The following is a 26,397-nucleotide window of genomic DNA, read 5'->3' as shown; positions in this document are numbered from 1 at the left end:
TAAGGTATGAGTATGTAAGGGCTAATCCATGGCAAATCATTTAGATCAAATCAAATCAAGTCCATTTGTGGAGGCAAAGAACCATTTAACATGAAGTGTATTGAAGTCATGTAATGAAAAGTTTGGAATGAATTAATCTTATACTAGGTAACTATGAAGACATAATAGCAATGTTTGGATACCCAAGAGAAAAAACACATTTATTGTGTGTACTATTTTTTATTTATTTTTTGACACTCATCAACATATACTGCTTGGATGCAACTGAAACTGCAAGTGTTCTGCCCACTCCCAAACCAAAGGTCCTGTTCCTAGTTCTGTTTCACCACTTACCAATTCTGCTTTATCCAAGCCAAGAGGCTATATATTACATTAATATGTTAAAATGCACTAATGGTTAAGAAATTATTTAACTTGTTAAGTCTATTAATTATAGCTGTAAAATGTGTACAGTCATACTATGATACATCTGATTGAAATGTGGTTCAGAAACCAGATATCAGAAACAGAAGTGTGTTTGATAAGATGCAAAAATATTATTTTAAAGAATTATGCTATCTGGGTGGTGACATGAAAAACATCTGATTTCTTTGTTGTTGTTGTTTTTCCAGATCTGTGACTGTAGTAATGTTCATATAGCTGTTTATAGTCATATAGCCATAATGTAGCACAGACACTTTATTTTGGATCACATAGCTTAACAAATGATCTCAAATAAACCCCAAACCCAGCATAGAGGGGCTGAGTGAATGTGGTGTGAACTCTGTGTAGGAGGGTCATGGTGTCAGAGACTCCGTAGAAGGACAGAGTTCCTGCACTGTGATCCACATACACTCCTATTCTGGTGGGCAATACACCTGGAATCTTAGTCTCAATGTTGTTGTGCCAATAGGTGAGAGTGGAAGAACACTCCAGACTCCAGGACTGATCGTTGTGTCCAAACCAGCACTCCTCACCTGGGCCCTTCCGACGGATCCCTTTATGTGACACTGATATGGACACCCCCCAGTCTCTGCTCTGCCACTCAACTTCCCAGTAACTGCGTGGAAATACACTCTCCCGAGACAGCACCTGCCGCCAGTGGGTAAATCGCTCTGGATGATCCGGTTGGGGCTCGGCTCTCATCAGGTTGGTAACCATTCGGGCCTTCTCGGAAAGACACAGGTAATCGTTGGCTGTGTTGGGATCCAGTGTAATTTGACAGAAATCTAAATAGCAATAAATATTATCAGATTTTATCAACAATAAATCTGTGGCTTAAAGATATATTTCTTCTGTTGCCCTTTTTACATTATTTATCTATAGTTTCTATATCTATGTAGTATTTTTATTTCTATATTTTGTATATATGGGTTACCCATTATCAGTTACTAAGCTGGTAAAAATTGTGCATTCATGTGTATAAAAACAAAAATTTATATTTTGCATTATTACTTTGTCTCTCACTCTTTCTATATATACGTGTGTGTGTGTGGGTGTGCTTTTGTGACACATACATTGTAGAAAATCTTCTCTGCTCTTTGGCTCTGAAAGTAAAATGATCTCTCCCACAGCAACTGTGCAGACAATAATAGCAATAAAAAATAGCAATTAATGCTCTTTATGTGCACACAAACACAAACAAACGAAGACAAACAAGGAAGGCTACTCTAAAAGGTCAAATCAATAATTACCTTCTCTCTCTGTATGCATCTATATATTTAAGTGAGCATTGTGTTTCTGTGAAAATACCACATTCATGTTTAAACGTGTCAGTTACAAGTGTTTCTTTAGAGAACAAAAATGTATTTAAATAGTGTACCACACAAGAACCAAGATCTCTGACTTGCTATCCAAACTTTGTATTGAGATAGCTAAAGTTATTCATGCTGAAATGCGGACTTGGCTGACTAACATTAGCCCTTGTAGCAGCATATTTGGCACCTGTGTGGGGAACAATCTTACTCTCTCTTCCAACGTCAGGAACTCTCTTACCATCTCTTTCCATGTAGGTAAAACTCTTACTCTCTTCCTGTATGGGGAACACTTTTATTCTCTTCCTGTGTGGGGAACACTTTTACTCTCTTCCTGTATGGGGAACTCTTTTACTCTCTCTTCCTGTGTGGGGAACTCTCTTACCCTCTCTTCCTGTGTGGGGAACTCTCTTACTCTCTCTTCCTGTGTGGGGAACACTTTTACTCTCTTCCTGTGTGGGGAACTCTCTTACCCTCTCTTCCTGTGTGGGGAACTCTCTTACTCTCTCTTCCTGTGTGGGGAACACTTTTACTCTCTTCCTGTATGGGGAACTCTCTTACTCTCTCTTCCTGTGTGGGGAACTCTCTTACCCTCTCTTCCTGTGTGGGGAACTCTCTTACTCTCTCTTCCTGTGTGGGGAACACTTTTACTCTCTTCCTGTGTGGGGAACTCTCTTACCCTCTCTTCCTGTGTGGGGAACTCTCTTACTCTCTCTTCCTGTGTGGGGAACACTTTTACTCTCTTCCTGTATGGGGAACTCTCTTACTCTCTCTTCCTGTGTGGGGAACTCTCTTACCCTCTCTTCCTGTGTGGGGAACTCTCTTACTCTCTCTTCCTGTGTGGGGAACACTTTTACTCTCTTCCTGTATGGGGAACTCTCTTACTCTCTCTTCCTGTGTGGGGAACTCTCTTACCCTCTCTTCCTGTGTGGGGAACTCTCTTACTCTCTCTTCCTGTGTGGGGAACACTTTTACTCTCTTCCTGTGTGGGGAACTCTCTTACCCTCTCTTCCTGTGTGGGGAACTCTCTTACTCTCTCTTCCTGTGTGGGGAACACTTTTACTCTCTTCCTGTGTGGGGAACTCTCTTACCCTCTCTTCCTGTGTGGGGAACTCTCTTACTCTCTCTTCCTGTGTGGGGAACACTTTTACTCTCTTCCTGTATGGGGAACTCTCTTACTCTCTCTTCCTGTGTGGGGAACTCTCTTACCCTCTCTTCCTGTGTGGGGAACTCTCTTACTCTCTCTTCCTGTGTGGGGAACACTTTTACTCTCTTCCTGTATGGGGAACTCTCTTACTCTCTCTTCCTGTGTGGGGAACTCTCTTACCCTCTCTTCCTGTGTGGGGAACTCTCTTACACTCTCTTCCTGTGTGGGGAACACTTTTACTCTCTTCCTGTGTGGGGAACTCTCTTACCCTCTCTTCCTGTGTGGGGAACTCTCTTACTCTCTCTTCCTGTGTGGGGAACACTTTTACTCTCTTCCTGTGTGGGGAACTCTCTTACCCTCTCTTCCTGTGTGGGGAACTCTCTTACTCTCTCTTCCTGTGTGGGGAACACTTTTACTCTCTTCCTGTATGGGGAACTCTCTTACTCTCTCTTCCTGTGTGGGGAACTCTCTTACCCTCTCTTCCTGTGTGGGGAACTCTCTTACTCTCTCTTCCTGTGTGGGGAACACTTTTACTCTCTTCCTGTACGGGGAACTCTCTTACTCTCTCTTCCTGTGTGGGGAACTCTCTTACCCTCTCTTCCTGTGTGGGGAACTCTCTTACTCTCTCTTCCTGTGTGGGGAACACTTTTACTCTCTTCCTGTGTGGGGAACTCTCTTACCCTCTCTTCCTGTGTGGGGAACTCTCTTACTCTCTCTTCCTGTGTGGGGAACACTTTTACTCTCTTCCTGTGTGGGGAACTCTCTTACCCTCTCTTCCTGTGTGGGGAACTCTCTTACTCTCTCTTCCTGTGTGGGGAACACTTTTACTCTCTTCCTGTGTGGGGAACTCTCTTACCCTCTCTTCCTGTGTGGGGAACTCTCTTACTCTCTCTTCCTGTGTGGGGAACACTTTTACTCTCTTCCTGTGTGGGGAACTCTCTTACCCTCTCTTCCTGTGTGGGGAACTCTCTTACTCTCTCTTCCTGTGTGGGGAACACTTTTACTCTCTTCCTGTATGGGGAACCCTCTTACTCTCTCTTCCTGTGTGGGGAACTCTCTTACCCTCTCTTCCTGTGTGGGGAACTCTCTTACTCTCTCTTCCTGTGTGGGGAACACTTTTACTCTCTTCCTGTATGGGGAACTCTCTTACTCTCTCTTCCTGTGTGGGGAACTCTCTTACCCTCTCTTCCTGTGTGGGGAACTCTCTTACTCTCTCTTCCTGTGTGGGGAACACTTTTACTCTCTTCCTGTATGGGGAACTCTTTTACTCTCTCTTCCTGTGTGGGGAACTCTCTTACCCTCTCTTCCTGTGTGGGGAACTCTCTTACTCTCTCTTCCTGTGTGGGGAACACTTTTACTCTCTTCCTGTGTGGGGAACTCTCTTACCCTCTCTTCCTGTGTGGGGAACTCTCTTACTCTCTCTTCCTGTGTGGGGAACACTTTTACTCTCTTCCTGTATGGGGAACTCTCTTACTCTCTCTTCCTGTGTGGGGAACTCTCTTACCCTCTCTTCCTGTGTGGGGAACTCTCTTACTCTCTCTTCCTGTGTGGGGAACACTTTTACTCTCTTCCTGTGTGGGGAACTCTCTTACCCTCTCTTCCTGTGTGGGGAACTCTCTTACTCTCTCTTCCTGTGTGGGGAACACTTTTACTCTCTTCCTGTATGGGGAACTCTCTTACTCTCTCTTCCTGTGTGGGGAACTCTCTTACCCTCTCTTCCTGTGTGGGGAACTCTCTTACTCTCTCTTCCTGTGTGGGGAACACTTTTACTCTCTTCCTGTATGGGGAACTCTCTTACTCTCTCTTCCTGTGTGGGGAACTCTCTTACCCTCTCTTCCTGTGTGGGGAACTCTCTTACTCTCTCTTCCTGTGTGGGGAACACTTTTACTCTCTTCCTGTGTGGGGAACTCTCTTACCCTCTCTTCCTGTGTGGGGAACTCTCTTACTCTCTCTTCCTGTGTGGGGAACACTTTTACTCTCTTCCTGTGTGGGGAACTCTCTTACCCTCTCTTCCTGTGTGGGGAACTCTCTTACTCTCTCTTCCTGTGTGGGGAACACTTTTACTCTCTTCCTGTATGGGGAACTCTCTTACTCTCTCTTCCTGTGTGGGGAACTCTCTTACCCTCTCTTCCTGTGTGGGGAACTCTCTTACTCTCTCTTCCTGTGTGGGGAACACTTTTACTCTCTTCCTGTATGGGGAACTCTCTTACTCTCTCTTCCTGTGTGGGGAACTCTCTTACCCTCTCTTCCTGTGTGGGGAACTCTCTTACACTCTCTTCCTGTGTGGGGAACACTTTTACTCTCTTCCTGTGTGGGGAACTCTCTTACCCTCTCTTCCTGTGTGGGGAACTCTCTTACTCTCTCTTCCTGTGTGGGGAACACTTTTACTCTCTTCCTGTGTGGGGAACTCTCTTACCCTCTCTTCCTGTGTGGGGAACTCTCTTACTCTCTCTTCCTGTGTGGGGAACACTTTTACTCTCTTCCTGTATGGGGAACTCTCTTACTCTCTCTTCCTGTGTGGGGAACTCTCTTACCCTCTCTTCCTGTGTGGGGAACTCTCTTACTCTCTCTTCCTGTGTGGGGAACACTTTTACTCTCTTCCTGTACGGGGAACTCTCTTACTCTCTCTTCCTGTGTGGGGAACTCTCTTACCCTCTCTTCCTGTGTGGGGAACTCTCTTACTCTCTCTTCCTGTGTGGGGAACACTTTTACTCTCTTCCTGTGTGGGGAACTCTCTTACCCTCTCTTCCTGTGTGGGGAACTCTCTTACTCTCTCTTCCTGTGTGGGGAACACTTTTACTCTCTTCCTGTGTGGGGAACTCTCTTACCCTCTCTTCCTGTGTGGGGAACTCTCTTACTCTCTCTTCCTGTGTGGGGAACACTTTTACTCTCTTCCTGTGTGGGGAACTCTCTTACCCTCTCTTCCTGTGTGGGGAACTCTCTTACTCTCTCTTCCTGTGTGGGGAACACTTTTACTCTCTTCCTGTGTGGGGAACTCTCTTACCCTCTCTTCCTGTGTGGGGAACTCTCTTACTCTCTCTTCCTGTGTGGGGAACACTTTTACTCTCTTCCTGTATGGGGAACCCTCTTACTCTCTCTTCCTGTGTGGGGAACTCTCTTACCCTCTCTTCCTGTGTGGGGAACTCTCTTACTCTCTCTTCCTGTGTGGGGAACACTTTTACTCTCTTCCTGTGTGGGGAACTCTCTTACCCTCTCTTCCTGTGTGGGGAACTCTCTTACCCTCTCTTCCTGTGTGGGGAACTCTCTTACTCTCTCTTCCTGTGTGGGGAACACTTTTACTCTCTTCCTGTGTGGGGAACTCTCTTACCCTCTCTTCCTGTGTGGGGAACTCTCTTACTCTCTCTTCCTGTGTGGGGAACACTTTTACTCTCTTCCTGTGTGGGGAACTCTCTTACCCTCTCTTCCTGTGTGGGGAACTCTCTTACTCTCTCTTCCTGTGTGGGGAACACTTTTACTCTCTTCCTGTGTGGGGAACTCTCTTACCCTCTCTTCCTGTGTGGGGAACTCTCTTACTCTCTCTTCCTGTGTGGGGAACACTTTTACTCTCTTCCTGTGTGGGGAACTCTCTTACCCTCTCTTCCTGTGTGGGGAACTCTCTTACTCTCTCTTCCTGTGTGGGGAACACTTTTACTCTCTTCCTGTGTGGGGAACTCTCTTACCCTCTCTTCCTGTGTGGGGAACTCTCTTACTCTCTCTTCCTGTGTGGGGAACACTTTTACTCTCTTCCTGTATGGGGAACTCTCTTACTCTCTCTTCGTGTGTGGGGAACTCTCTTACCCTCTCTTCCTGTGTGGGGAACTCTCTTACTCTCTCTTCCTGTGTGGGGAACACTTTTACTCTCTTCCTGTGTGGGGAACTCTCTTACCCTCTCTTCCTGTGTGGTGAACTCTCTTACCCTCTCTTCCTGTGTGGGGAACTCTCTTACTCTCTCTTCCTGTGTGGGGAACTCTCTTACTCTCTCTTCCTGTGTGGGGAACTCTCTTACCCTCTCTTCCTGTGTGGGGAACTCTCTTACTCTCTCTTCCTGTGTGGGGAACACTTTTACTCTCTTCCTGTGTGGGGAACTCTCTTACCCTCTCTTCCTGTGTGGGGAACTCTCTTACTCTCTCTTCCTGTGTGGGGAACACTTTTACTCTCTTCCTGTGTGGGGAACTCTCTTACTCTCTCTTCCTGTGTGGGGAACTCTCTTACTCTCTCTTCCTGTGTGGGGAACTCTCTTACCCTCTCTTCCTGTGTGGGGAACTCTCTTACTCTCTCTTCCTGTGTGGGGAACACTTTTACTCTCTTCCTGTGTGGGGAACTCTCTTACCCTCTCTTCCTGTGTGGGGAACTCTCTTACTCTCTCTTCCTGTGTGGGGAACTCTCTTACTCTCTCTTCCTGTGTGGGGAACACTTTTACTCTCTTCCTGTGTGGGGAACTCTCTTACCCTCTCTTCCTGTGTGGGGAACTCTCTTACTCTCTCTTCCTGTGTGGGGAACACTTTTACTCTCTTCCTGTGTGGGGAACTCTCTTACTCTCTCTTCCTGTGTGGGGAACTCTCTTACTCTCTCTTCCTGTGTGGGGAACTCTCTTACCCTCTCTTCTTGTGTGGGGAACTCTCTTACTCTCTCTTCCTGTGTGGGGAACACTTTTACTCTCTTCCTGTGTGGGGAACTCTCTTACCCTCTCTTCCTGTGTGGGGAACTCTCTTACCCTCTCTTCCTGTGTGGGGAACTCTCTTACCCTCTCTTCCTGTGTGGGGAACTCTCTTACTCTCTCTTCCTGTGTGGGGAACTCTCTTACTCTCTCTTCCTGTGTGGGGAACTCTCTTACCCTCTCTTCCTGTGTGGGGAACTCTCTTACTCTCTCTTCCTGTGTGGGGAACACTTTTACTCTCTTCCTGTGTGGGGAACTCTCTTACCCTCTCTTCCTGTGTGGGGAACTCTCTTACTCTCTCTTCCTGTGTGGGGAACACTTTTACTCTCTTCCTGTGTGGGGAACTCTCTTACTCTCTCTTCCTGTGTGGGGAACTCTCTTACTCTCTCTTCCTGTGTGGGGAACTCTCTTACCCTCTCTTCCTGTGTGGGGAACTCTCTTACTCTCTCTTCCTGTGTGGGGAACACTTTTACTCTCTTCCTGTGTGGGGAACTCTCTTACCCTCTCTTCCTGTGTGGGGAACTCTCTTACTCTCTCTTCCTGTGTGGGGAACTCTCTTACTCTCTCTTCCTGTGTGGGGAACACTTTTACTCTCTTCCTGTGTGGGGAACTCTCTTACCCTCTCTTCCTGTGTGGGGAACTCTCTTACTCTCTCTTCCTGTGTGGGGAACACTTTTACTCTCTTCCTGTGTGGGGAACTCTCTTACTCTCTCTTCCTGTGTGGGGAACTCTCTTACTCTCTCTTCCTGTGTGGGGAACTCTCTTACCCTCTCTTCCTGTGTGGGGAACTCTCTTACCCTCTCTTCCTGTGTAGGGAACTCTCTTACTCTCTCTTCCTGTGTGGGGAACTCTCTTACCCTCTCTTCCTGTGTGGGGAACTCTCTTACCCTCTCTTCCTGTGTGGGGAACTCTCTTACTCTCTCTTCCTGTGTGGGGAACACTTTTACTCTCTTCCTGTGTGGGGAGCTCTCTTACCCTCTCTTCCTGTGTGGGGAACTCTCTTACTCTCTCTTCCTGTGTGGGGAACTCTCTTACCCTCTCTTCCTGTGTGGGGAACTCTCTTACTCTCTCTTCCTGTGTGGGGAACTCTCTTACCCTCTCTTCCTGTGTGGGGAACTCTCTTACCCTCTCTTCCTGTGTGGGGAACTCTCTTACTCTGTCTTCCTGTGTGGGGAACACTTTTACTCTCTTCCTGTATGGGGAACTCTCTTACTCTCTCTTCCTGTGTGGGGAATTCTCTTACCCTCTCTTCCTGTGTGGGGAACTCTCTTACTCTCTCTTCCTGTGTGGGGAACACTTTTACTCTCTTCCTGTGTGGGGAACTCTCTTACCCTCTCTTCCTGTGTGGGGAACTCTCTTACCCTCTCTTCCTGTGTGGGGAACTCTCTTACTCTCTCTTCCTGTGTGGGGAACTCTCTTACCCTCTCTTCCTGTGTGGGGAGCTCTCTTACTCTCTCTTCCTGTGTGGGGAACTCTCTTACCCTCTCTTCCTGTGTGGGGAACTCTCTTACTCTCTCTTCCTGTGTGGGGAGCTCTCTTACCCTCTCTTCCTGTGTGGGGAACTCTCTTACTCTCTCTTCCTGTGTGGGGAACTCTCTTACTCTCTCTTCCTGTGTGGGGAACTCTCTTACCCTCTCTTCCTGTGTGGGGAACTCTCTTACTCTCTCTTCCTGTGTGGGGAACACTTTTACTCTCTTCCTGTGTGGGGAACTCTCTTACCCTCTCTTCCTGTGTGGGGAACACTTTTACTCTCTTCCTGTGTGGGGAACTCTCTTACCCTCTCTTCCTGTGTGGGGAACTCTCTTACTCTCTCTTCCTGTGTGGGGAACTCTCTTACCCTCTCTTCCTGTGTGGGGAACTCTCTTACCCTCTCTTCCTGTGTGGGGAACTCTCTTACTCTCTCTTCCTGTGTGGGGAACACTTTTACTCTCTTCCTGTATGGGGAACTCTCTTACTCTCTCTTCCTGTGTGGGGAACTCTCTTACCCTCTCTTCCTGTGTGGGGAACTCTCTTACTCTCTCTTCCTGTGTGGGGAACACTTTTACTCTCTTCCTGTGTGGGGAACTCTCTTACTCTCTCTTCCTGTGTGGGGAACTCTCTTACCCTCTCTTCCTGTGTGGGGAACTCTCTTACTCTCTCTTCCTGTGTGGGGAGCTCTCTTACCCTCTCTTCCTGTGTGGGGAACTCTCTTACTCTCTCTTCCTGTGTGGGGAACTCTCTTACTCTCTCTTCCTGTGTGGGGAACTCTCTTACCCTCTCTTCCTGTGTGGGGAACTCTCTTACTCTCTCTTCCTGTGTGGGGAACTCTCTTACTCTCTCTTCCTGTGTGGGGAGCTCTCTTACCCTCTCTTCCTGTGTGGGGAACTCTCTTACTCTCTCTTCCTGTGTGGGGAACTCTCTTACTCTCTCTTCCTGTGTGGGGAACTCTCTTACCCTCTCTTCCTGTGTGGGGAACTCTCTTACTCTCTCTTCCTGTTTGGGAACTCTCTTACCCTCTCTTCCTGTGTGGGGAACTCTCTTACTCTCTCTTCCTGTGTGGGGAACTCTCTTACCCTCTCTTCCTGTGTGGGGAACTCTCTTACTCTCTCTTCCTGTGTGGGGAACTCTCTTACCCTCTCTTCCTGTGTGGGGAACTCTCTTACTCTCTCTTCCTGTGTGGGGAGCTCTCTTACCCTCTCTTCCTGTGTGGGGAACTCTCTTACTCTCTCTTCCTTTGTGGGGAACTCTCTTACTCTCTCTTCCTGTGTGGGGAACTCTCTTACCCTCTCTTCCTGTGTGGGGAACTCTCTTACTCTCTCTTCCTGTGTGGGGAACTCTCTTACTCTCTCTTCCTGTGTGGGGAGCTCTCTTACCCTCTCTTCCTGTGTGGGGAACTCTCTTACTCTCTCTTCCTGTGTGGGGAACTCTCTTACTCTCTCTTCCTGTGTGGGGAACTCTCTTACCCTCTCTTCCTGTGTGGGGAACTCTCTTACTCTCTCTTCCTGTGTGGGGAGCTCTCTTACTCTCTCTTCCTGTGTGGGGAACTCTCTTACTCTCTCTTCCTGTGTGGGGAACTCTCTTACCCTCTCTTCCTGTGTGGGGAACTCTCTTACCCTCTCTTCCTGTGTGGGGAACTCTCTTACTCTCTCTTCCTGTGTGGGGAACTCTCTTACCCTCTCTTCCTGTGTGGGGAACTCTCTTACTCTCTCTTCCTGTGTGGGGAGCTCTCTTACCCTCTCTTCCTGTGTGGGGAACTCTCTTATCTCTCTTCCTGTGTGGGGAACTCTCTTACCCTCTCTTCCTGTGTGGGGAACTCTCTTACTCTCTCTTCCTGTGTGGGGAACTCTCTTACTCTCTCTTCCTGTGTGGGGAACTCTCTTACTCTCTCTTCCTGTGTGGGGAACTCTCTTACTCTCTCTTCCTGTGTGGGGAGCTCTCTTACTCTCTCTTCCTGTGTGGGGAACTCTCTTACTCTCTCTTCCTGTGTGGGGAACTCTCTTACCCTCTCTTCCTGTGTGGGGAACTCTCTTACCCTCTCTTCCTGTGTGGGGAACTCTCTTACCCTCTCTTCCTGTGTGGGGAACTCTCTTACCCTCTCTTCCTGTGTGGGGAACTCTCTTACCCTCTCTTCCTGTGTGGGGAACTCTCTTACCCTCTCTTCCTGTGTGGGGAACTCTCTTACCCTCTCTTCCTGTGTGGGGAACTCTCTTACCCTCTCTTCCTGTGTGGGGAACTCTCTTACCCTCTCTTCCTGTGTGGGGAACTCTCTTACTCTCTCTTCCTGTGTGGGGAACTCTCTTACCCTCTCTTCCTGTGTGGGGAACTCTCTTACTCTCTCTTCCTGTGTGGGGAGCTCTCTTACTCTCTCTTCCTGTGTGGGGAACTCTCTTACTCTCTCTTCCTGTGTGGGGAACTCTCTTACCCTCTCTTCCTGTGTGGGGAACTCTCTTACCCTCTCTTCCTGTGTGGGGAACTCTCTTACCCTCTCTTCCTGTGTGGGGAACTCTCTTACCCTCTCTTCCTGTGTGGGGAACTCTCTTACCCTCTCTTCCTGTGTGGGGAACTCTCTTACTCTCTCTTCCTGTGTGGGGAACTCTCTTACCCTCTCTTCCTGTGTGGGGAACTCTCTTACCCTCTCTTCCTGTGTGGGGAGCTCTCTTACTCTCTCTTCCTGTGTGGGGAACTCTCTTACTCTCTCTTCCTGTGTGGGGAGCTCTCTTACCCTCTCTTCCTGTGTGGGGAGCTCTCTCTCTTCCATTTCCTTTCAGCAGCCATTCTCTGTCTTGGCTCCTAGATGGTTAAATGAACTTTCGCTTGCTGTCTGGACAGCAGAGTCCCTGGCAATCTTCAAACACAGACCTAAGACGCATCTAATATTTAAATGACCACTGATCCTGCTCCTATGTTGACTAACTAAAACTCTAGTACTTATTGTAGGGTACTGTATATTGCACTGATTGTTGTCTGAGATAGACCTTATTTGTTTTGCACTTACTGTACTGGCTAGAATACATTCTATGTGTAAATGAAAAAGCACCTTTGTAAGTCGCTCTGGATAAGAGCGTCTGCCAAATTTAAATGAAATTACCTTCTTTCCAGTTTCTAGAGCAAACTAGAACATTTACTAGAACAATGCTGGGAAACCTTTGTGTTAAGGCCAAAAGGAAATCTTAGGCCAGACATAAAGTGACTAACTACTGTGTATAGAAAATCACTCTGTAAAGTGTGTGTATGTGTACGTGTGTGTGTGTGTGTGTGTGTGTGTAAATCTTAAAGCAGGAAGGCTCCGCTTACCTTGTGGATGGACTTTGTTGAATTCTTCCATGCAGATTTCCTCCAGTTGTTCTTTAAGATTGGAAAGAATTTGTTTTATTCCATCAAATGAAAGCTGTTTATTTATAATGAAGTAAATGCCCAGGGGGTCCACAGTTCCAGAAGAGTTGCAAACAGACTGAAAACTCTATGAACATTAAGAACATGAGGAAGAAGGTAAATGTGCAAAGTAATTCACGTCTTTCAGAAACCAACAACAAAAAAAAAAAAAGGATTTCAGAAAGGCCTATTTATTGTGCCCACAATGGAACACTTAATACACATCTGGGCATATACACAGACCTAGTGCATTATTTTCTGCTAGACCTTTTACTTCCTTAATTGTTATCGTAGGGAAGTCACACAGATACACACACATACAAAGAGAAAGAGAGAGAGGAGGGAGGAATATGTGCCCAAAACATTGATAGTTACCTGGAGGAAGTGGGTGTCATTCTCTGTGTGAGAGAGCTGCTCCAGCTCAGTGTCTCTCCTCTTAAGATCTGCAATCTCCTGCTCCAGTTTCTCCTGGAGCCCTTCGGCTCGACTCAGTTCAGTCTTCTCCTTAGCTCTGATCATCTCTGTCAGCTCAGAGAGCATTTCTTTAATGGAGTGGATCAGCTCAGTAAAAATACTCTCACTGTCCTCCAGGGCTGCCTGTGCAGAGCGCTGTTAGGAGACCAAGAGACCAGATAGTACATTTAGGCAGAACTATTATCTACTCTAACTGTGACAGTATATGATTAATTTGTGGCACAGAAGAGACACAGAACTATTTATATTTATTCTATTTATTCTATTTCTATATTAGGTTATTTAAAGCAGAATTATTATACGTTCTGTTATTGTTACCCCAGGTGTTGTATTGTCCCCATCATGACTGTGTGAGAGTCCAAAGTCTCCCACACTGGTCTCCTCACTGGCCGTCTGGAGGAGAGGTTTGACTGAGCTGTGAAACAGCTGTTCCAGCAGATCTCTGCACAGCACTCACCTTAAGAGTGTTTACAGCTTGCTTCAGCTCCTGGACCTTCTTCTCTTTCTCCTGGATTCTCCACTGGGATTTGCTCTGCACCTCTTTTAGCTGAGTCTGAATGGAAAATAATGAGTTAAAGTAATAATAATAATAATAATAATAATAATAATAATAATAATAATAATAATCTGCACCTCCTTTAGCTCACTTAGTGGGCAAATAAAAAACATTTATTTATTTGTCATTAACCGTATAAGAGGGTGTGTCTCTATCATATGACTACTGCAAAGCTGATAAGACAGGTAATGGCTGCTGGTTATTTGCTATGTTGGTCTTTGTACTCTACAGGTACAGCTGATTTGGTTCTGGTGCCTTCTTTCTCACAGTGATTTTCAACACAAACACGAGTCTAAATTAGAAACAAAATTTTAATTATTCGAATGTTAATAAAATGTCATTTTCACCTGTTTTTCAGTTCTTCCTGCTGCAGCTGAGACTGTATCATGGCCTTTGTGTTCATCCATTGTACACAAATAACAGATGCAGCTCTGGTCAGTACGGCAGTAGATCTCAATCACTTTGTCGTGTTGAGAGCAGATCATCTCTTGCAGACGTGTGGAGGCTTTGATCAATTTGTGCTTTTTCAAAGCAGGAACTTCGTAATGAGATTTGCGATGAGTTTCACAGAAAGACGTCTGACACACCAAACAAGATTCACTGGCTTTGCGTTTTCTCCCAGTGCAGAAATCACACTCCAGATCTCCAGGTCTGGCGTAACAGTGAGCAGGAGAAGCAGGGTGGAGTTCAGTCTTCTTCAGTTTCTCCACCACTTCAGCCAGCATGTTGTTCCTGTGTAGAACAGGTCTTGGAGAGAAAGTCTCTCTGCACTGTGGACAGCTGTAGATTCCCCTCTGATCATCCTGATCCCAGTAATCATTAATACACACCATACAGAAACTGTGTCCACAGTTGATAGTCACTGGATCCTTCAGTAGATCCAGACAGATTGGACAGCTGAACTGGTCCTGATCTACTGAAATACTGGCCTCTGCCATTTTCCTGCACTCAGTACTGAAAGAGCTGCCTTCTGAAATTAGTGTTATGTCCTTTGAGATCAGTAAGAATGTCTTCCTTGTTCTGTACTTGATGATGTCATAAAATAGTGGGTGGAACAAGAAAGGAAAAACAAAGAGTCTGAGGATGGTGGAGAGAAGGAATATGCAGAGTGTACTAGGTTTATCTTGTCTCTGTGTGGGTCATTTAATCTCAACATCATAATTACACTTCTACCAAAAATTCATTCCAAGATATGTGCTGCATTTTTAATCCTTTTTTTGTGAATTTAATTGTTTTTGATAGGTTGAATTCAATACAATAATTTTCCAGTTTCAAATTCAAATATTCTAAGTTTAAATGTTACCACCTAACGTAAAATATTATCTCAACAGGACAGCAACTTTCAGCCTCATGTCCGCTATTTTGAATGACTCCCTAAAGCAGGTGAGGGACCCTTTTGATCATTTATTTCATTACTCAAAACAATGTTTTCCTCCATAGTTGATGGGATTATAAATCCATTAGCAGTATATACAATCGGAAAGAAGATTATAAATGTTAAGACCAAGATCAGTGATCAATGACTATAATCTTGTTTACTGCTCTTGTATGTGTTTTTGTTACTCTAGATGAACCTGTCTCTTATGGAGATCTATTCCCATGCTGAGGGTCTTTTTATGACTGGAAGTTCTACTGAGGATGTTGCCCAAAACCTGCTGGTTGCAGCTTTGACCAAGATGCAGGATTTTGTGCAGCTCTGCACATTGTCTGACTGGTTAAGTGGCACTCAAGGTTTTCCCATCAACAATCACGAAGAACTGGAGATGTTGCCCTCTGTCACAACTGCAGCAGTGGGAGTTATTGTTGAAAATATGCTGAATGTCTGCAGTGAGGGAACATCGTGTGATTTTAATGAATATGGCTCAGACAGGCCCCTGTGGTACTTCCTACAGACTGTGTGTGATAACATCAACTCTGCCACACCAAGGCAGCCCACTCATGGTGCTTATTGCAGTATGGCAAACGAACAACTTTCCATTGTACAGCAAGCTAATTCTAGCACAAAACAATGTCATACCGTGGGTGTCGCCCCGTATGACCCAACGAAACTGCTCAGGATTGTGCCAACTTATTTGTCATATGAGGGCTCATCTGATGAAAGTTTGACCTAACTTTGGGCAAAAATCATCAACATCAGTATAAAAATGTATAAAAATGAGTTTTCTTTGTTTGTTAGACATTCTCTGGAGGGAGCCTCAACAGTGCATGCTAAGGGCGCTCAAAACCGCTTAAAATTTTGTTTGTTTGTTTTTCTATGTTGTCAATGGTGACTCAGTTTTCTGCTTAGGGCTCCATACAGGCTTGGGCCTGCCCTGGCATCGCAATAACAACAACAAAAAAGACAGTGGATGAGTTTTCCGTGAGTGTTACACAGGTCTGTACACAGTAGCCATTAATGATTCTTATATCCAGTAAGAATCAACTGGAATTCATATCTCTGTATCGTGTGCAGCAATTATTTATAACAATTGTGAAGCAAAAAAGAAACAACAAAATTTGTATATAATAATATATGTAATATAGAACATGATCTGCCTGCATATTAATTAGGCTATGCAAATAACACAACTACTTTTGTAGCACATCGTTCATGCCTGTTGAATATGTATATACTTCAAATCTTTTACTAATCTTTCCCCACTTCCAGTAGGCGCTTCCATTTACATTAACATGCCAGGATGTACACTCACTGGATGTTTAATCTTGCTAATGGGTAAGATATATTCGTATAGTCAGGATTTGTTTTAAAAATTATTAATCAGTTAAAGAATTTGTTATTGCATTTTGCTGAGGTGAGGGAGTATTGCATAACACTATGCTGGCCAAATAATTAGATTTGATGTACTATTTAGTGGATTAATACCATAACTGAATTATTCACATGGTTTTATAGCCACATGGTCAATACTTGCTGTCAAGATGCAGAGGTTTATAAGAACCTTCATAATGCTTCCTGTTTTTGAAACTGCATACTAGCTCTTACTGCTCTGTTTATCATTTTTTCCTTGGCTTTATCTACATTCTACCTGGAATCCGGAAACTTCAATCAGACATCAAAAACTCCTTTATCATCACAAACTACATCCAAAGAGCTACCACAAAGGTAAGTAACGTTAACATTTTGCTTTTCCGTCATGGCCTCCGTTCTCCATTGCGCTGAACGCAACATGTTTATTCTTCGTCGTTAGCGATAGTTTTATCTGTGAGAAGTGTAGATGAATTGCTAGTCTGACGGAGAAGCGCTAGAAGTGCGCATCCAGACCTTAGAAAGTGTTAGACCTATCGAGGACCTAAAAGTACAAGCTCTGGATGCCTTGGGGGAACTTAGCAAGCCCTCAGCTCCGGCACTACAGTCCTCGCAGCGGGGCGAATGGGGGACGTTACGGGGAAATAGCTTCGCCTCTCTCACGGGAGAACAACACATCCACAATTCGGGGGTCAGACAGGTTTGCCCCACTCATCGAGACACCTGTTAACAAGCCGGTTGAAAGAGCCGTATACCAGGGGCCAGGGTGCCAGACGTTGCAGGTAATTTTAAGGTTTTAGGCAAGCATAGATTTTCTAAGATAGTTATTCACATAGGAGCTAACGATATACACCTTCGTCAGTCAGAGATTACTAAAAATAATCTTGTAGAGGTGTGTCAGTTAGCGAAGGCGATGTCCGATGCTGTAGTATGCTCTAGTCCCATCCCAATGCGGCACGACACTATAACGTACAGCCGGTTATCTTCGCTGAACTGCTGGACGATGCTCACAAAGCGATGTGGGATTAATCGATCATTGTAACACATTCGAGGCCTGGCCTTTTTGGGCCGAATGGTGTCTATCAAAAGGCGCAGGCTCTTTAATAGTACCAAGGATAAGAAAATCTACCTCGGGGGTCAGAGCCTTTTCCTATAAAGCACCCACACTGTGGAATAACCTTCCTGTAAATGTTCAAGACTCAGACACAGTGTCAATATTTAAGGCTTAGCTGAAAACCTATTTGTACAGTCAGGCATTTAATTAACTACTTCCCATTCTTGGGTAAAGGTAAATTTCTCGGGGTTCATTGGCACTGAGAGTTTTAGTAAACTGGGATGTTATAATGCTGTCACTTCATCTCTCTTTTGTCACTCAAGTTTGTTGACTGAGCGCTGGTGTTCCAGGGTGCCCTCATGCGTGTGGTTCCTTCTGGCTCTTTCCCTTTAGCTGTCCTGTCATAGCTAGATTTGCCAGAGTCCATCAATGTCCATTATAGTTCTCTAATTTACACCCCCTCATACCTGGGCACGCCTAATTATTCTATTCTCTCTTTCTGCCAAGGTACACCTACCCCTGATGTCATGATGTTACTGAGCCTCAACCCGTCTCAGCTGCCATGGCTCCTCCCTCCACCCCAGATGTCCCCTCCTGTAGCCCACCACACCTCCACCCAGCTATCTACTTCTCCATTGCCCCTGATGGACGTTCTCTTGCGGGATGGGTTTCGGACACATGCACACCCTTGGGACAAGACTAGAGCCTCTAGAAAACCGGACTAGACATTAAATGCTTATTTATTCATTTTATTTATTTATTTTCCTTAAAATTGCTACTGTTGTGGTGACCGTTGTTGGTCAGAGGAGGATGGGCTCTCATTTGAACCATGGTTCCTCTCAAGGTTTCTTCCTCATGCTCTGGGGAGTATTTAGTTTTGCTACTGTTGCACTTGGCTTAATCACTGGAAGCTTGGACTTGGACATTTGTAAAGCTTCTTTGTGACAACATCTGTTGTAAAAAGTATGATCCTGTGTGTGATTTGTATATTTTATAGAGCTTCAAATATTGCATATATGAAACTGAACAGACATGAAATAAGATTTTGCTCTCCTATTACTCTACATTCCTACAGAAAAAATAACTGCAAATCATGCCATTGGTACAACAGTAAGTGTAATTCCAGAATCTACTGAAGCGATCTGATAACAATTTGATTTGTTTATTTTAGAGAGATTCACATAATGATATATAGGGAACCGAATAGACATTTAAGAGTATTTTACTATCCCACTTTTGCGGAAGTGTGCTATTTTTTTTTCTCTCATGCACGCCGTATGCGCTATCATTATTTTGAAACTAAGAGCCATCAGAAGATGTCTTTCCAATTGGGTGGATCTTGGGACACAGTGTCGATCGACACCTTGAATATATATTTATCAACAGGAATTTGGAAAGGATTTTGACCCCTAGACAAACCCATCCATGAAACTCACTTAAATTACATTGTGACTGCTTGTAATGTATTCATCAAAGCACAAGCCCATGCTAATAATGGAATTAGGAGATATATTACAGATGACAATGTGTGACAATCATTCTTCCTCCAAAATATATTCAGCTATCTTATTTTCATAGACATAGTGTAGATTAAAGAAACTTGTTTTTGCTTATGCACATTACTTGACTGATCGATTAACTGGATGGACCACGCATAAGCGTTCATGAGGAAAATACTGAATCAATCAAATGCGATTACTGGACAAGTTCAATGTAAAACATGTTAGCCTGTAACTCACAAATGATGATGACAAGAAACACTGAAGGTAAACACAAGACAATATGATTCCCATGCAATTACAAAATTACTTTACAGATAAACATTTTTAAAGCTGTAAAAAAGTTCTACTAAAACAAAACATGACAAGGTCAACTGCAGTGGTGGTGATCTTCTGATGATAACTAATGTCCCATATTATAGTGAACCGAATAGACTTTTAAGAGGATTTTACCATTCCATTACCCCAGAATTACTACAGTAAAAACACTTGAAACCATACAATGTGTACATGACAAAGTGTTTTTAAAAAATATAGAGGAGTGATCTGATAACAATTTGATTTGTTTATTTTATAGAGCTTCAAATATGGCATATATGAAACCCAACAGGACTTTGGTACACCATTACTTCAAACTCATACAGTAAAAATGACTGTAAATCATGTCATGGGTTCAAGAGTATGTGTACTTCAAGAATCATAGAGGGATCTGATAGCAATTTGATTTGTGTATTTTACAGAACTTCAAATAGTGATATCTAGAGATCCAAATAGACATTTAAGAAGAATTTGTCATCCCATGACTCCAAAGTCCTACAGTAAAAACACTTCAACATCATATTCTGAATATGTTAGAAAGTGTTGTCCAAGAATATAGAGGAGGGAATTGTTAATAATTTGATTTGTGTATATTATGCAATTTTAAAATATACTCTAGTGAAATGATTAGCCATTTGCACAATATTGCTATGATATTTCTAAACCTTATCACAGTAAAAACATAAGGAAATCTTAAAATGAGTAGGTAAGAATGTGATGTTTATAAATATAGTTGAGATTTTCAACGATAAACTTTCCCCCTATGTCATTTCACAAACTGGCTACCGCAATACAAAATGTATTGACTACAAATACTTGGGGGGGGGGGCTTGAAATGAAGGAATGTCACAGAATTGTGTAAAAGAATAAAATATAAGTGTTGCTTAAGATTGACAAGATTAAAGTAAGACAACTAAGTAGAGAGAGGCACAAAGGGCCCTTTTGTCATGTAGGGCACGTGGTTTAGTTTTGGTGGTTTAGTTATTCTGTCATGTAGAGCATGTGGTTTAGTTTTGTTGGTTTCCAAGGACTTGCGATTGGTTCCTCTAAATTGGCTTGTGTGAGTGGAATGGACTGAAGCCCTGTTCAGGGTCGGTTCCGATCTGTTGGTTTCGATCCCTGTGTTGCCAGTATCCACTGAATTGGACTAATCGACTTCAGTGATGAGTAAATGAATGAGTCATTTACTTGAGCCTTTCCATTTAAGTGGAGACACTCTGGCAAAAATAGAAATGTGGAATATTGTAGATTAATATTAAAACAGCCCCCAGATAGGCTGTTTTTCATAGGAGTGGCCACGTGGGGTCACTAAATCTATACTTCTTACCGAAACACCTGTGGTTTTAATTTGTCATTTCTCCCAAATTGTCTTTTCATTTTCTCAAATAATCTCTCTTGACTTTATTTTATTTCTTTAAATCAACTTTTGTTCATGCAAAGAATTGTTCTGTTTGCATTCTGTACCTGAATGCTCTTCTATTAGTCTTTAGCAGAAGAGGATAACATTTAATTGGAAAGACACAGATCCAGTGAGTCAAAAACAATAAAGTATTGATTGATACTTCACAAGAGTGCTAACAATTCCTCATCAGTAATAGAGTAACATATTTCAGGTATAATAGACTTAACTAAACCTACTTGTGAAAGTAGTCCTCTTTTCAGGGCTTGGAAAATTTTTAAATGAGATTAGAACACAGATGAAGAGGAATATTCAGTCTGTCTTTATACAAATACAACGTAAAGTCTAGTCAAACAAAATCTGTTGTGATCCCACTTATCAACGTATCGGTCGGTTGGCAACCACACCTTCCAAAATTAAAGCTTTTAGATCAGGGATTTGTGACGGGCTAGGCTTGACCCAGTTATGGTTCTAATCCAGCCCCCCAAATGAATCTAGACTAGTTTAAATGAAATTGTAATTGGAAGGTTGCTGGTTCAAGCCCCGCCACTGTTGGGCCCCTGAGCAATGCCCTTAACCCTCAATTGCTCAAGTTGTTCTCAGTCATAACTGTAAGTGTCAGCTAAACGCCATACATAAGCGTGACATCATGTCTATTCTATCCCAGTCTCTCCAACCTCATACTGGTCATATCCAACTGTGGAACGGGGGAAAGAAATCAATTTAATTTATCAATTTAAGTTATTGTTTCAATAAAACTCCAAAGTGAGTGTAATACAATGTTTATAAAATGGACCAGCAGCAGACAGTAAGACTGCTTAGGGCCAGAAAGGTCTAGGTAATGGAAGCACTAGATCTGGTTTGCATCATTTTGTATCAAATGTAGAATTTCTGGTGATAAAATTCGCTTTTCTTCACGTCTTTCTGTGACAGTAACAAAAGCAAAAACAACAACAAAAAAATTACCCCCTTTCCTGTTTTCATGGTCAGCTGTATGAGGCGCTTTTTCATGAGAAAACATGACTGGAAGTAATGTAATAACCCCAATCCAAGCTCAGTGTGGACTACAGTTAAAGAGAAGGACATTAGCTGTCAGAGTAGTACTAACACAGAGGAGAAGGCCCTGGTCGGTGCTCACAAGGGTGGGTCATCTGAAGTGCAGTCCTGTAGAAATATAAAACAACTTCATTTTTTCATATTTTCCACTTTAAGGTCTGTCTGCTTCAACACACCGTTGAAAGAAATCAGACAAACAAACTGTCCCAGCTTTGATCCTGGCTTCATAATAACTGACTGAACAAAAAAACAAACAAAAAAAAAGCATCTAGAGTACAAAACTAACAACGTATACATATTTTTGTCTTTGTTTCAATAATGATTTTGGTAAAGAGCATCTACCTGTATGTTAGTGTGACAGCAAGCATATACATTCTTCATGTAAGGAAGATTTTTATGACTTTAATTCCTTGAAAAAAAAAAAGATGCCTTTTTTCTTATGGTTAGTGTATTTCAGTAATAGTCACGTGAAATAAAGTGTATTTAGATTTAGATATAATTTCATGTCTTGTCTTAAACAATGGTTGTTTTTTTTTCACAGCCAATAGTTTGACGCTTTATCGTGTATGTTCAGCCAAAGCCATCAATCAGGGCCAGCCGACATTTACCTGTCCGAAACGGTGTCTTCCTAGATAGCCTAGCTAATTGAAAGATTTCCACTTTCTTGAAGAAAAATCATGGACAACAAGAAAATGGAAACAGACGGCGAAAAATAAATCATATCTGGTTATATACACGCCGTGTCCCCGATAAAAATGTCAGCATGAAACAAGTACTTCAATGCAATAATTCAGCCTGGCAGAGACGAATACCACCACGCAGTTTATTTCTCACTGGCGAAAATTCTGTACCAGAAATTAAATTAATTCTTAATTCTGCACCAGTTAAATTAATGAAAGCAACAAAACTATTAAGTAAGTATCGATGGCAAATCACTGTTTGAAATGTAACCGTGCGTGCAACGAATGGAGCGAAATGTGTTTCCTAGTTTTACATGGTTGTGATCTCGTTTGATGCTAGCTAGCTAGTTAGCCATATTAGCTAGCAAAAGTGAGTCTTCTATACCATTAAACCTATCTATACGTTTAGGATACACAAAACCACATAAAAAGCCATCTATATTGCTACAAATAGCACATTTTCAAAGAATGGAACAAGGTAGCTAATTTGCTTTCTTGTTAATACCGACATTACTGTATTAATCCTGAGCCAGAATTTCAGTAGCTACTTAGCTAGCTAGGTAGGTGGCTAGCTAGCTGTTTAGCTTGCATATATTCATACTCAGAAGATGATTTGAAAAAATATTATCTGGCATATTAATAAGAGCGCAAATACTGGCTTTCATGCATCAAAACATTTTATCATCTGACATTTTGCAAATGTATGAAGAGGTTTCTTTAACTCGTTAAGAGGGAATTTAATTTACTGAGAAAGTGAAGGACATGAGTAAAGAAAATCAAATTCACATTCACAAATCCAAAGACATAACATGTACTGGGATTGGTGGGGGACAGTTGCGTGTTAGGTCAGAGTCAGGGTCATACTGAATACTCTGTAGAAAGACTTGTGGGAGAGAGGAACACTCATGAGAAATGTCTGTGTACTAAATGTTTCTGTGTATTAAATGTATCTGACCAAAATGGTCAAGCCTGTAATGGTAGTACCTAGCCCATGGACTAATGGGAGTGATGTATAGCTCCATTATTTGGTTCCTTTAATTAGTAAAAACATATCTTCGTATATTTTTACTGTTCAGGTGCAAGTGCAGGAGATCAAATCCATCTTGTGCAAGGGACACATGGTGAGGTCCAAATGCACCAGCTAACTGACCAATTTATTATATGGAGGTTTAAGTTATGTAGAAGACCATTTAGTTTAAAGGATAGTAATTGAAAAAAAAAAGATTTAATTTATGGTGGCTGTAACTTTCAACTGGTGCTGAATTTAGCTCTTTGGTCATTTATTCGTGCAGTTTGAAAAAGACTTAATTTTTCTTTGTGTTTTTCGCTGTATCTGAACAAAGATTCATATAGACATATTTTACACTCTGGTGATCCTACCCTTTAATAGCAATGCATTATATAGTGTAGCTAGTACAATGAAATTTAGGAGTATAAATCTTACTTTGAGGACACTTGGCTACTTTGAAATTTGTCTGTATGTCATTTTCAGCAGGAATAACCTGCTTCTCAGGGAACATCGGCAGAGATGAGACAGCCAGTGGCAGAGAGGAGATTGATGAGACCTTCCCTGCACTACCTCGGGATGGACCAGAGAGTCCAGGCAAGGAAAAAAAAAAGATTCTTTGGTCAGAAACAAACCGTTCACCAAAATGTTTACTGTTGCAGGTTTTTAATGAAAAGAGATCAGTATTGATATTGGGTGACATTAAAATACAGGATGCTGGTATTGAATTGGTACAGAAAAACTGGTATCGTACCATCTCTAGTATTTACAACTGTGTGAGAACAGGCTGAAATTGTGGATATATTTTGTGTCAGAACAAGTGGCTTCGTACGTAAGGTGACATGGTTCTGAAAGAATGTGCACACAGTTATTCACGGCAGTGATGTTTATGATAGAAATCTGGTTTGTGATTGAATGTTAATTTGTGTTTACACGTGTTCCCTCTCTACAGCTAAAGTGGATGTTTATACATTAGCTAAGATTGCTGGAAGTGACCCAGGCAAACTGACCCTGACCTGCCTGGCCACAGGCTTCTACCATAAAGATGTTATGATGAGTGTGAGGAAGGACACCACAACCCTGCCTGAAGAGCTGATAATGTCCTCAGGAATCAGATTCAATGATGATGACCCCTACTATTACAACTTCCTTCTAATGACCTACAAAGCACTGAACGGTCTTGCTCCACAGTACCTTAGCAAACCTGTGCTGCCATCTTGAAGTTCAAGAAAACTTAGATCCCAAATGTCCTACTGCTTAACATGGAAGATGAGGGCTTTTTCAAACTAGTTTTTTCCAGACCTAGGACCACTTGCTCTCTGAGTTTGATTCATTTGGTCATGTATGAAAACTGCTTTCCTTCCTCGCAGAAGTCCAAAGAACTGACCTCTGGTCAGCCTGAAATCGGTGGTCTGGACTTTGCTGCAGATACCTGAAACTCATCTCATCTCAGTCCAATTGGCATCAGTGCACTGCCAAAGAACAAAGTAACCACAGCTTTGCACAGGACATGGCAGCTCCATCTTTTTGTTAAGCTTTAAATTGTAACCAATGGCTGAAATACTCGTTTTGTTTTTTTATGTAGCCAAGATGTCTTATTTCATTTAGGGTTAAAACAACACTACTCTGTGATAGTAAATAATTTTTGCTGAAATGTTGAAAATTATTTTTTGTTTGACAATTTATCATTTATCCCCATTATGAAAACGGATTCAGTCCTGAGGCTGGACTCAGGTATTGGGGACAAGGGAGAAAATGCCCTAAGATTCCACAACTTCATGCATTGTTAGCGCATGCTGGATGTTTTGTTTCATGTGGAGATTCTCTGATACGAGGGCAATAAAACCAGTTTTTCCAGAACTTCTCAACCATGACTCAAAAAATACAAAGCAGCATTGATGTGGTGAGGAAGATATTTCAACAGATAGATTTGTACTACTTTATGGGTTAACTTTGTATGACTTGCCAAAGCTAAGCAACGAACAGAAAGCAATGCTAAATAAAGAAATTATAGTGAATGATTGGGGTAGCTTACAATCAGGGAAACACCAGGTCCTGATTTTTTGAAGCCTACTTTTATAAGGAGTTTATAAGCTCTTTCTTTTCCACCTGCTGTTCACTTTCATTTCAACCTAAATGACTGGGAGGATACTGAAGTTAGAAATGGGCATGGTCAGTGTCTCAAAGAATGTTTTAGAACTGAAAGATCTGAGTCACTTACAGCTTGAGTGGACTTACATTTTATCAACTTGTCATACAGTGTTGCTTCATTAAAAGGGTATCAGAGGTCAGTTTCATTTTCCATGAAATGAGTAGGAGTGGCTGCCTGGTTGCATCTCTCTCTGGGGGGCAGAGTGGGGATGTTGGTGGGAGGGCTTTTAAGCAGAGAACTATTTTTCTAAAATGAAATTAAAGTAATATTGCAAAACTTAGCTATGTAAAGTACTGCATTAAACGGAATGCAAATACAGGTTTGAAATGCTGTCCTACACATCATAATTACATTTCCATAAAATAATTAAATTATTTGCAAAAAGTATTAATTAAATTTTTTTTTTTTTTTTTCCAATTTTGGGGTGTCACAGTGCCCTCCTTGTTGGTAGTATGCGGTGGCAGTGAGCATGTGGAATTTGTTAAAATTTCTTTTGTGTTCACAGTTAATGTTCTGTTGGTCCAAGTGTCCCTTAGGTGTGTTGTTCATTAGTAGCCACACTACTTGGGGGTTATTATGTCATTATGTTTCTCCTTATTTAAGTCTACTATTGTTTTCATGACCTTGTCGGTCACTGTAACATTACATTGTCATCTTTTGTTATAGTTAGAGCACATTTATGGTTTTGTTTCACTCCTTCACCCATAACCCATGACTGTTACGTAACATGACTGTATATCTGTATATCTGTATATCTGTACCACCACGTAACATGACTGTATATCTGTACATCTGTATATATAGATTTAGATTTATACTCAATTAACCTGTTACAACAACTGTAGATATGGTACTATACAATGGATCTGTACATTCTGTAGATTGTGTACATATATACTCAACCATATACATTGTACATTGTGTATATAATCATAATATACATATATTGTACATACATTGTTAATATATTTTTGTACATACATAGAATATATATTTATCTGTATATATATTTTTTTTCTCTGTGCACCCCTGGTTCTCTTCCTCAGTTTGGACAGAGCACTCTCCACCA

General features: G+C 42.6%; 1 protein-coding gene and 1 long non-coding RNA gene across 6 annotated transcripts; one reads left to right on the top strand and one right to left on the bottom strand.

Annotated features, from left to right (window-relative positions):
- Positions 1-199: 199 nt before the first annotated feature.
- LOC118241803 (tripartite motif-containing protein 16-like protein) lies at positions 200-14,405 on the bottom strand. Of its 4 annotated transcripts, none has more exons than XM_081695522.1 (6): positions 13,766-14,403; positions 13,320-13,415; positions 12,764-12,997; positions 12,311-12,361; positions 1,497-1,556; positions 200-1,146 (listed from the first exon to the last, which is right to left on the bottom strand). In XM_081695522.1, the coding sequence occupies exons 1-6, from the start codon at positions 14,354-14,356 to the stop codon at positions 679-681; spliced, it is 1,500 nt and encodes a 499-aa protein (XP_081551648.1). In that variant the 5' UTR covers positions 14,357-14,403; the 3' UTR covers positions 200-678. The 4 variants fall into 4 exon arrangements, with proteins under 4 accessions (XP_081551648.1, XP_081551647.1, XP_081551649.1 ...); XM_081695521.1 differs by having other exon boundaries at positions 200-1,208; positions 12,311-12,476; positions 13,766-14,401; XM_081695523.1 differs by having other exon boundaries at positions 890-1,146; positions 12,311-12,476; positions 13,766-14,405.
- Positions 14,406-14,471: 66 nt separating this feature from the next.
- On the top strand, positions 14,472-19,206 carry LOC118241802 (uncharacterized). 2 transcript variants are annotated; one of them, XR_014116488.1, is made up of 5 exons: positions 14,472-14,801; positions 14,987-15,792; positions 16,069-16,131; positions 16,469-16,521; positions 17,726-19,206. It is a non-coding gene; the product is annotated as an uncharacterized LOC118241802 (long non-coding RNA). The 2 variants fall into 2 exon arrangements; XR_014116487.1 differs by having other exon boundaries at positions 16,066-16,131.
- The last annotated feature ends 7,191 nt before the right edge of the window (positions 19,207-26,397 follow it).

The sequence above is a fragment of the Electrophorus electricus genome, chromosome 2, assembly GCF_041902795.1.
Source record: "Electrophorus electricus isolate QZ-2024a chromosome 2, ASM4190279v1, whole genome shotgun sequence".
Taxonomy (NCBI): Eukaryota; Metazoa; Chordata; class Actinopteri; order Gymnotiformes; family Gymnotidae; genus Electrophorus; species Electrophorus electricus.
Note: the sequence above shows the minus strand (reverse complement) of the source record. Positions and strands in the feature narration are given on the sequence as shown.

Coding starts and splice junctions, on each gene's coding strand:
- LOC118241803 (XM_081695521.1), bottom strand. CDS start 14,356: ATGGCAGAGGCCAGTATTTCAGTAGATCAGGACCAGTTCAGCTGTCCA. Junction 12,998..13,319: donor AAGCTGTAAACACTCTTAAG/GTGAGTGCTGTG, acceptor GTCTCCTAACAG/CGCTCTGCACAGGCAGCCCT. Junction 1,209..1,496: donor CAGAGAAGATTTTCTACAAT/GTATGTGTCACA, acceptor ATTGCTATTTAG/ATTTCTGTCAAATTACACTG.